This window comes from Salvia hispanica, chromosome 4 (assembly GCF_023119035.1).
Source record: "Salvia hispanica cultivar TCC Black 2014 chromosome 4, UniMelb_Shisp_WGS_1.0, whole genome shotgun sequence".
Lineage (NCBI taxonomy): Eukaryota > Viridiplantae > Streptophyta > Magnoliopsida > Lamiales > Lamiaceae > Salvia > Salvia hispanica.
Genome location: NC_062968.1, coordinates 12,669,394 through 12,680,287, shown reverse-complemented (window position 1 = coordinate 12,680,287; position 10,894 = coordinate 12,669,394). Strand labels below are relative to the sequence as shown.

The window sequence follows — 10,894 nt, the reverse complement described above, 5'->3', positions numbered from 1 at the left end:
TTTGCTACTAATTTAAAAGGTGAATCGGGACTGGAAGCTGAGGTTGCAGCTCTGCTGCTGGGCGTGGTTTTGGCCAAACATCAAGGAAACAAGCTATGGATTGAAATGGATGCTGAATTGGTGGTTAAATGGCTGGGGTCGGGTCTGCTGGGACCAGCGGAGGTCTGCACGGATTTAGCCAGAATCAGGAAAGAGTTAGAGGGAATTACATGGAAAGTGTCTCACATCAAGGCTGCAGATTACTTGGCTGAGATAGGCATTCATTCTGGGATGGAGACAATTTTTTCTAAAGAATCAGCGCCTGCCCAGGTCAGGGCGTTATGCAGATATTAGATCAACTTGGTCTACCTAACTTTAGATTTTGATGGCTTTTTATTTTGTTGTCTTGTGGTTGGTTATATTTTGATGTAGTTGTTCGTTTTGAGGCTGCCCACTTTTGGGGTTTGCTTGATGTTATAACTTTTCTTTGAATGATATAGATGGGACGAGGGACCTACTCAACCCTCCACCGTGAAGATGTTTGATAAAAAAAAAAAAAAAAAAAAAGTGAAGGTAGAGACTCCTATTCTTGGTTGTTTGGCTGTTTTGTTCGATGCATGGGGGTAGCACCCAAATTGATTATCACTGATCAAGATTGGGGGATCAAACTTGCTGTTCAACAAGTACTTTTACAAACAAGGCACCGATGGTGTATGTGGCATATCATGGTTAAGATGTCAGATAAGTTGCCCAAATCTTTACTTGGTAATGAAAATTTCAAAAAAGAGTTGAATGCATGTGTTTGGTCTGATTTGTTGGAGCCTAATGAGTTTGATATAATATGGAATGATATAATGGAACGGTATGGATTAGAAGACGTGCACTGGTTTGGATCAATGTTTGAAGATAGAGAATTCTGGGTTCCTGCTTATTTTCGAGATTTTCCCATGGGGTCGCTTCTTAGGACTACATCGATGTCTGAATTAGAGAATAGCTTTTTTAAAAACTACACAAAGCCACGTGCAAATCTTGTACAGTTCATCAATTTCTTTAATTATGTTGTGGGAGATCAAAGGAATGCCAATTCACGATTGAACTACTTGGATTACTCAACTATTCCTGATTTGTCAACCCAATTGCCTATTGAGAAGCATGCATCTACAATCTACACTGATTCTATTTTCAAACATGTACAACAGGAAATAAGTACGGTATGTGAGATTATTTCTATAACTGTTGAGGATAACATCAAGATGCATCAGGTCAAGGACCAATATGGTAGAACATTGGATGTTAAGTATGATTGTAAGCAAGACACATTCGACTGTAGTTGTAAGAAGTTTTCCAGAATTGGTTTGTTATGTTGTCATATATTTTGTTTGTTGAAGAATAAGTCTGCTAATCTCATTCCTGAGAAATATTTTGGTCGAAGGTGGTTGAAGAGCTCTTTACTAAAGGCAGCCCATGGTCTACCATCTGAGGAACAACAACCATTTGAACGTGTGCTCCATTTTTAACCTTATTTGTAAAAATTCTATTTTTCAGTCAGAGAAATGATAGTATTTATTGTAATAATGTTATCTTTTATCTTGCAGATTTGGATGAAAAGCAGGAAGTTAAGAAAAAGTTGTTCTCCAACTTTTATCGATTAGTCCAAAAGTCTGAGGGAAGTATGGATCATTTGTCTTTGTTAAGTGCTGGTCTTGATGATTTGGAAGAGCATATATTTGGAAATTGTGCAGCACCTTCAGTCATTGAAAAGAAGAAGATGGTTGAGGATTTTTATGGAATGGCAGTACCTGATGTAATTGACGTACATCCTCCAGACGTTGTTAGTACCAAAGGATCAGCTAGTGGCAGAGTAGCAAAGAGGGAGAGTGCAATAAGGAAAGCAAATAAGCCTCTACGACGGTGTGGTAAATGTCATGAGCTGGGTCGTCATGATTCAAGAAATTGTGGTAGAGTCAATGAGAAGACAGATTGAAGCCATTTGATATACTTTAGGTATTTTTGGTGTATAAAATGACATTTTTGTTTAATAAAATGATACTTTGGGCTTATAAAATGACATTTTGGCTGATAACATGATACTTTTTTGTTAACAAAATGTTACTTTCAGCGCATAAAATGATTCTTTTGTTTATAAACTGATAAAATGATACTTTAACCTGAAAAAATGATACTTGCAGCAAATAAAATGACAGTAACCTTATAAAATGATATATAAGCTAATAAAATGATACTCTCAACGGATAAAATGATACTTTAACCTGACAAAATGATATATAAGCTGATAAAATGATACTTCTGACTGATAAAATTATAAAATGATACTCGCAGCAGATAAAATGATACTTCTGAATTATATAATGACAAAATGATACTTGCAGCAGATAAAATGATACTTCTGACTATTATCAAGTCATTACAAAGTTAGTCATACTATTATTCAACCACCACCTCTATTCAGGGGGTTTAAATTCTCTAATCATCTTTTCAACATCAATTTCTCCTTTTTTGCTGTCATTCTCAAACTTCTTCTGTATCATTGTAAATGTATCAAAAGCCTTCTTGTTAGTATCTCCAATAATAATGCTTCAGTATATCTGGCACGGAGTTTTATGAAAGACTCTGTCCCCTTCTTCGTTAAACCCGAATTCCAGTTACGAACAGCACCACCCATGTAAGTCTCCAAATGGCGCATCACATAAACTCCACAGTCAACTTTATTTGTATCGTTCTGCCATGGCATATTCATGTATCTGGTTTTTGACAGTTTGACAATTCTCCCCATTGATGGATTGACTCCATTTCCAAGATAAATTCGGAAGAAATTTTTCTATTCAAATAACACAAAACATACATGAGGTTGATTATATTCAATGCATTTTAACTAATAAATATTGAATGCATTTAACTAAACATACCAGAGTACTTGGTGCATCTTCATATTTCTTCTCAATAAACTCTTCACTAACCAGAGAATTGTCAATCACATCCATCATTTGCATTTTGAGATTGAAGCAGATGATATAATAATGTTCGTACGCCCAGATCGGAAAGAATATCTAATTTTCAAAACATTATATACAAATGTCATTTTCAAAAATATAGGTATGTTGTTCTGTAATGGATGTGATCATATCATAACCCATATTTATGGTGATAACCTAATAACCCTCATTTTATGGACGAAAAGTATCATTTTATAGATCAGAATATCATTTTATGGATTAAAAGTATCATTTTATGCATGCTGAAAAAATATCATTTTATCGTGTATAAATATCATTTTTAGTAAAAATGATACTTTTGACCCATAAAATGATAGGGTTATTAGGTTATCACATAAATATGGGTTATCATTATAACGCACCCATGTTCTGTAATGTATATCTAATTATGACTTACCATGTCATAATTTTCCCATTTGAAATTTTCAATCTTTGACACAAATTCATTTAAGTTTGAGCAAAATCTTTCTCGACTCTCTGCTTCAGTCCAACCAGATCTCCTTGCAGTAATGTTGTAAATCTGTCATGTTTACATTTTTGTAAATATATTTAACTTTTAATGTAATACTATTATTTATTTACTCGTTTACTGTACCGTAGGTGCGGTGTTGATGAAAAGACGACTCGGTGATGCCTTTGATTTGAATTTTTCATTGTAGTTGAGGAACACAACCCATGCATCTATGATGTTGATCCTGACGTATGTACGTGGAGCAAGGCTGTGGAAATCAATCTTGAACATTCTGATCATGTTGTTCTCATAAACTACCTCATAACTGATTTCAAATTCATATTTAATGTTAGTTAAAAGAACTGAATAAGAATATAATTATGTAATTCAAAACTTACTATTCACTTTCTTCATGTGTCATCAACCAGTACATTATTTCTCTCTCTTCTTTATTCAGTTTTCCTTTCAGATTTACTGCTCTGACATTGTAGGGAGAGCACATTGCTTCAACAATTTTCTTTGTTGTTCTGACCACTTTCTCCTTTTCGACTGGAGGTTCTTGAGAAACCATCTTCTTCCCTTTGTCCTTATTCAAATTTTCTTCTCTCTGTTTTAAAACTTCATCATCTCCTGTTTCACCATTTATATCCTCCATGACAGTGGATATTATGGTATCAACTCTGTCATGCTTTCATTTAAAAAAAATATAAATTGTTATTGACAGAAGGGATATTATTTTACCCATAGGAACTATCATATTATCAGCCAAAAATCTAAAACTATCATTATGAAACAAAAGTATCATTTTATTCACAGAACCTATCATTTTATTCCCCGAAACTATCATTTTATCATGCAAAAGTATCATTTTATCCGCTTAAACTATCATTTTATGATGCAAAAGTATCAGTTTTCAAATAAAACAGAACCACCAAAAAACATCATCAAACCTATATCATTTTAACCATATAAACAATCATTTTATGTACTTAAACTATCATTTTTAAAAGTTACCTCATATTCTTCATTTTGAACTTCTTTCTCTGAAACTTTTTCCTTTTCTTTTCGAGCTGCTTTATTAGCCATTTCCTTTTCGCTTTCATTCTGTTTCTCTTGCTCGTTTTCCACCTCATCATCTTTTTCCTTCTCCATATCCTTTTCCCGATTAAAATCTTCATTCTCATTAGGACTGTAGTCATATTCAGGTATCAGAGTGAAGGTAGGGAACTCATTCCTATTTTTCAATATATATGTCCTCTCAGCAGCTTTAGTTAGCTCAATCATGATATCAATCCATTCAGGATCATCAGTTTCATCATTGTTTATAGCCTGTGTCATTGTATTCTAACTTTCTATAACATGCTGCACACCTTCCTCTCTCAATCCCATTGCATTTCTCGTTGTATCACAGATTATCTTAAAGCTATTGAGATTCCTGAGTTTATCCGGCGCTGCTTCAAGGACATCAACAATCTTCAACATTGAGGCTTTAACATCCTTGGCAGCTCCCTTCCATTCATTTATGAAATTTCTCCCTGGTTGTCCCCACTTCATCATGATCATTTGTCTTCAAAACTTCTACATCTTGAGATTCATCATCTTCGTCATCTTCATCATTTTCTTCATGTGGCTGCTTTTTATATCGGTCATACTTATGACCCAGACCAAAATCTGAATTGTCCATTTCTGCTCTTTGTCTTTCTTTCAACAGTTCGGCAGTCCATCCTTTCACTGTTGGATAACATCTTGGCACCATTTTTTTTTCAAAGACAATCCTGTCCACGTAACAAGCCTACATTAAACAAAAACTAAATATTAGTTTTTCTGTAAATAGATTCATAGACAATGGAAAACAAATATATTCTTACCACTACAAAGATAACTGGCCCGGTAAATATCTTTGCTGTGTTGGTTTTCCACCTCTTTTGTGTTTCATGCAATCTAGATATGACATAGCTACACCAATTGTATTGTTTGATCTTCTCAACATCAGCTATGTAATCTAAAATTTTTGGCCTCATATTTCCATCAGCAGGAGTGTTAATCAAGGCATACTCCATGAGAACCATAAAAGTCCATTTAAACAACTCACCACCTTCTTTGTCTCTCTCCATCTGCTCTACAACATACTTTGGCACCATTTTTTTCTCTCCACCTTTACAGAATCTAGCAATTTCAGTTTTGATGTGGATATTTTTCTGAAATTTGGTTTTATTGATAGGTAAAGATCCAATCGGGAACCCAAGAGTTATGTGAACATCTTCATCATCTAAAAACAGTGATTCCCCACTGTTCAACTCAATTGATGAACTTTTATGGTTAAAGTTGTAGATCAGATAATACGCCAATGCTCTTGGGAAACTTCTTATATTGAAGTTTAGGAGTGCGCCAAACCCAATCTCTCGAACAGCTCTTCTTTGATTCTTGTTTAGAGATTCAAGCATGTCAACGAAGAAGTCAGTATTCCTTCTTCCTGCCAAAGTTGTTGTCTTAATGACTGTACTATCTTGAACAACTTTTTCCTTGCCCTTCTTTGAAGTTGTCTTACCATCAGTTGCATCATCATTCTTTCTTTTCTTCTTATTTCTTATATGTTCTACTTCTTCTGCTAATGTTCTATCTTCATCATCATCATCATCATCATCACGAATGTTCTTTCCTAATAAACAAAAGATTTCAGTGTGTTAAACAGTTTATGTCATTATATAAAGTCAAAGTATCATTTTATCCCATGAAACTATCATTTTATAATGTAAAACCATCATTTTATAATCTGAAACAATCATTTTATCAAGGGCAATTATCATTTTATCTTCTGAAACTATCATTTTCTAAATTTCAATGAGTTCAAAAAAGCAGAGAGGAGCATAACTTGTCACTTAAGTAGAACAAAACACTATTCACAAAGTATCATTTTATCATTTTCAGAAACTATCATTTTATGCATCCAAAGTATCATTTTATCAAGCAAAACAACTATTTCTACATTTAAACAGATCATCCAAACACATAGCAACACACACACAGAGGTTGAAACAAATTATAAAACAGAGAAATCAAAGAAATTATCAACAACACACACACACACACACAATTTATCAAGGGCAAATATCATTTTATCTTCTGAAACTATCATTTTCTAAATTTCAATGAGTTCAAAAAAGCAGAGAGAGCATAACTTGTCACTTAAGTAGAACAAAACACTATTCACAAAGTATCATTTTATCATTTTCAGAAACTATCATTTTATGCACCCAAAGTATCATTTTATCAAGCAAAACAACTATTTCTACATTTAAACAGATCATCCAAACACATAGCAACACACACACAAAGGTTGAAACAAATTATAAAACAGAGAAATCAAAGAAATTATCATAACAACACATACACACACACATTTTATCAAGGGCAACTATCATTTTATCTTCTGAAACTATCATTTTCTAAATTTCAATGAGTTCAAAAAAGCAGAGAGGGCATAACTTGTCACTTAAGTAGAACAAAACACTATTCACAAAGTATCATTTTATCATTTTCAGAAACTATCATTTTATGCACCCAAAGTATCATTTTATCAAGCAAAAGAGCTATTTCTACATTTAAACAGATCATCCAAACACATAGCAACACACACACAGCAAAACACACATAAACAAAGCAAAACACACACACAAACACAGAAAAACACACACCAGCAGCACACACAACAAAATGTAAATCTAAATATATAGATTGTTCCCAATATTGTCATGCATGAACGATATTGTATAAATATAAGAAATATCTACACTAAAAAACTACAGAATCTAAAAAAAATCGAGAAAATCTCCAGCAAAATGATAAATCGAGCAAAATCAAAAGTGAAATAAGTAATAAACTTCATCCAACCTTTCTTCGATGATGCTTGAGCGTTTTCCTTCGACATATTCCAGAATTGTGATGATTTTTCCTTCGATTCGTAGGGTTTGAAATGCGATTCAGAGGGTTTTAGTGTGAGAGAAATTGAATGCAGGGTTTGAGTGTGAGAGAAATTGAATGGAGCGTTTGAGTCAAGTTTTCTTCTTTCCCACCAAATTTTAAAATGAAATGACAATTTTGCCCTTAATATATCCGAAAATGATAGTTTTATTTGATAAAATGATAGTTTTGTTAGATTAAATCTAGACCACATATTTTAAAAATGTGTGGTGGAGATTTAGTTATAGGGTTATCACACAAATTGGGGTTATCATTATAATGCACCCCTATATATATATATATATATATATATATATATATATATATAGTGTCTTGTTAGGTTGAGATTATTTAGCTAAATTGAGAAATGAGATGCAATATGGGCCACTAATCCACAAGATTAACAAAATGTCAACAAATATCACATTATGTCAACAAGGGGGTATAATTGTCTTTTCATTAAATTGTGTTTGAAATCATTTTCTAAAATCCTCTCTAAAATTCTAGCTACAAAGTCTTCAAATCTTCAACATTCATCTTCAACATTCATATCTTCAAATCTTCAAATCTTCAACATTCAAATCTTCAAATTTTCAAATCTTCAACATTCATATCTTCAAATCTTCAAATCTTCAACATTCAAATCTTCAAATCTTCAAATCTTCAACATTCATATCTTCAAATCTTCAAATCTTCGAATCTTCAAATCTTCAACATTCAAATCTTCAAATCTTCAACATTCAATAAAATAACACTTATAATTCACATATCAATACCGAGAATATCGAATGTCAACAACTAACAAATAACACTTACAATTCACATATCAATACCGAGAATATCGAATGTCAACAACACGTATTAAAATGTCAACAACTAAAAAACAACACTTACAATTCACATATCAATACCGAGAATATCGAATGTCAACAACTCGTATTAAAATGTCAACAACTAACAAATAACACTTACTATTCACATGTCAATATCGAGAATATCGAATGTCAACAACTCGTATTAAAATGTCAACAACTAACAAATAACACTTATAATTCACATATCAATAGCGAGAATATCGAATGTCAACAACAAACATTATTTATGTCAACTACAATGTCAACAACAAACTTTATTTATGTCAACTACGATGTCAACAACAACTTTATTTATGTCAACTATTATGTCAACAACAAATATTTTCATGTCAACGACGTATATTATTTATGTCAACAGCAATGTTTTACTTATAATTCATGTCAACAATAATGTTTTACATATAATTTATGTCAACAACATTTTTCATAAAATTTATACCAACGATCTATATAATTCATGTCAACAACAAACGTTATTATGTCAACGAGCTATATAATTCATGTAAAAAATAAACATTTTCATGTCAACAACTTATATAATTTATGTCAACAATACTATTTTAGGCAATATCACAAACACCTTATCTACACAACTCAAAAATTCCAGCAACATAATCGAATTAAAAACTGCATCCATATATTTCACAAATTTCATCGTACAATTAAACACACGCAAATTTAAATCTACAAATATTGACAAACACCAAACCCAGCATGGCTCCGAACAAATACACAAAAAATACAACCTAAACTCAACCCTTCTCACCATCACCCACAGCTCCATCTCATCCACAACTCCCACACCTTCCACAACATGACTCTCCACATCTTTCTCCACCACCAATCACACTATTTCTATTCAATTTTTACAGTGAACAAACACTTCATTTATTGCTCAACATATGAACACAACAATCACTTATTATCTCTTTGCATCATCAACAATCATATACACAATAATTAATGTCAACCACAAATATTTTCATGTCAACAACCTATATTATTTATGTCAACAACAACGTTTTACGTATAATTCATATCAACAACAATGTTTTACATTATAATTCATGTCAACAACATTTTTCATAAAATTTGTGTCAACGACTTATATAATTCATGTCAACAACAAACGTTATTATGTCAACGAGCAAATGCAAGTGATTTACGAAGCAGATTTGAGAGGCATAAATCGAATTAAATAAAAAATTGCAAGATCTGTGCTGAAGTCGCGAGATAAAAGCGAAATTCAGCATTGAAATGAGCAGAAATCAGTATTTTCAGATTTTTTCCCAAATGTTCAAGCATTTTGATAAAAACAACGAAAATCGTGAAGATGAACCTCAAAATAGTCGACTTTTACACAGAGCTCCGGCGAAAAAACAGAGGTAGCAATTTCTCTCACTAAAAATCAGTTCACATCCAACACAATTGATAATGCAAAGCTTAATACCTCCAAATCCATACTCGAATCAACAATTAAGCTTCCGGCGAAGCGACGGCGTGAGAAGCGAAGCTGTTCGGAGCTTCGTACAGCAGGAGCGGCGAAGCGCGGTGAACAGCGGCGGCGTTAAACCGCGCGCGAGAGAGAGAGAGGGCTTGTCTGGAGGCGTTGAGGATTTTCCTTTGATTGTATTTCGAGGATTTCCTTCGGATTGGATCCGGCGGAGCTGGATTTGTCGCCAGAATTCGGCCACCTCGCCTCCTCCTCTTCCCGCCACCGTCCACATCATGATCCTCCGCCTTCGCCGCGCCGATCTCTATCTCCAGTTTCGCCTTCTCCGCATCGTCTTCTCCGAGCTTCGATTTCAGCTCGCAGATATGCTCAATTCAACACAAATTCAAAAATTGAAGCTCAGTTTTCCCTGCCGCCGTCCAGATCCTGATCGTCCGCCTCCGCCGCGCCGATCTTGATCTCCAGTTTCGCCTTCTCCGCATCGTCTTCTCCGAGCTTCGATTTCAGCTCGCGGATCTGCTCAATTCAACACAAATTCAAAAACTGAAGCTCAGGTTCGTGAGATTGAGATCTTCGTGTAATTGAGAAGAGGATGAATCTAAACCCCTTTCCTAACTAAAACATGGAATTACTATTCTACCCTTTCATAATAAATTAATCTAAAATTATTTTTTATGTGGCAAAATCTGGACCACTCATTTAATAAAAATGAGTGGCTGATATTGCATCTCATTTCTCAATTAGCATAAAAAATCTCAATTGATCACAATCCTATATATATATATATATATATATATATATATATAGGGTCTTGTTAGGTTGAGATTATTTACCTTAATTGAGAAATGAGATGCAATATGGGCCACTAATCCATAAGATTCATGTAATGTCAACAGATAACACATTATGTCAACAAGGGGGTATAATTGTAATTTCATTAATAAAAGGCAGAAAACATAAAATTATATTTCAAACCATTTTCTAAAATCTTCTCCAAAACTATCGCTAAAAACATGCAAATCTTCATACAAATCTTCATAAAATCGAAGACCTGCAAATCTCGCTGAAAATCTGCTGATCTTCAAATTTCAATTCGTAGACCTTCAAAATCGAAGAGCAAAATCGAACAGTTTTGTGCAATGACGATAGAAAAGCAAAATCG

The 10,894-nt window shown here is 33.5% G+C and overlaps 1 protein-coding gene across 1 annotated transcript; it reads left to right on the top strand.

The window, feature by feature from the left end:
• The first annotated feature begins 713 nt into the window (after positions 1 to 713).
• LOC125220385 (protein FAR1-RELATED SEQUENCE 4-like) lies at positions 714 to 1,988 on the top strand. Its single transcript, XM_048122554.1, has 2 exons — positions 714 to 1,479; positions 1,575 to 1,988. Exons 1-2 carry the CDS (start codon positions 714 to 716, stop codon positions 1,961 to 1,963), a joined length of 1,155 nt encoding a protein of 384 aa, XP_047978511.1. The 3' UTR covers positions 1,964 to 1,988.
• The last annotated feature ends 8,906 nt before the right edge of the window (positions 1,989 to 10,894 follow it).

What these genes read in the sequence shown, in the direction of transcription:
- LOC125220385 (XM_048122554.1), top strand. Translation starts at nt 714, where the DNA reads ATGTCAGATAAGTTGCCCAAATCTTTACTTGGTAATGAAAATTTCAAA. An exon ending in GGAACAACAACCATTTGAAC is followed by an intron (nt 1,480 to 1,574) that starts GTGTGCTCCATT and finishes TTTATCTTGCAG; the next exon opens with ATTTGGATGAAAAGCAGGAA.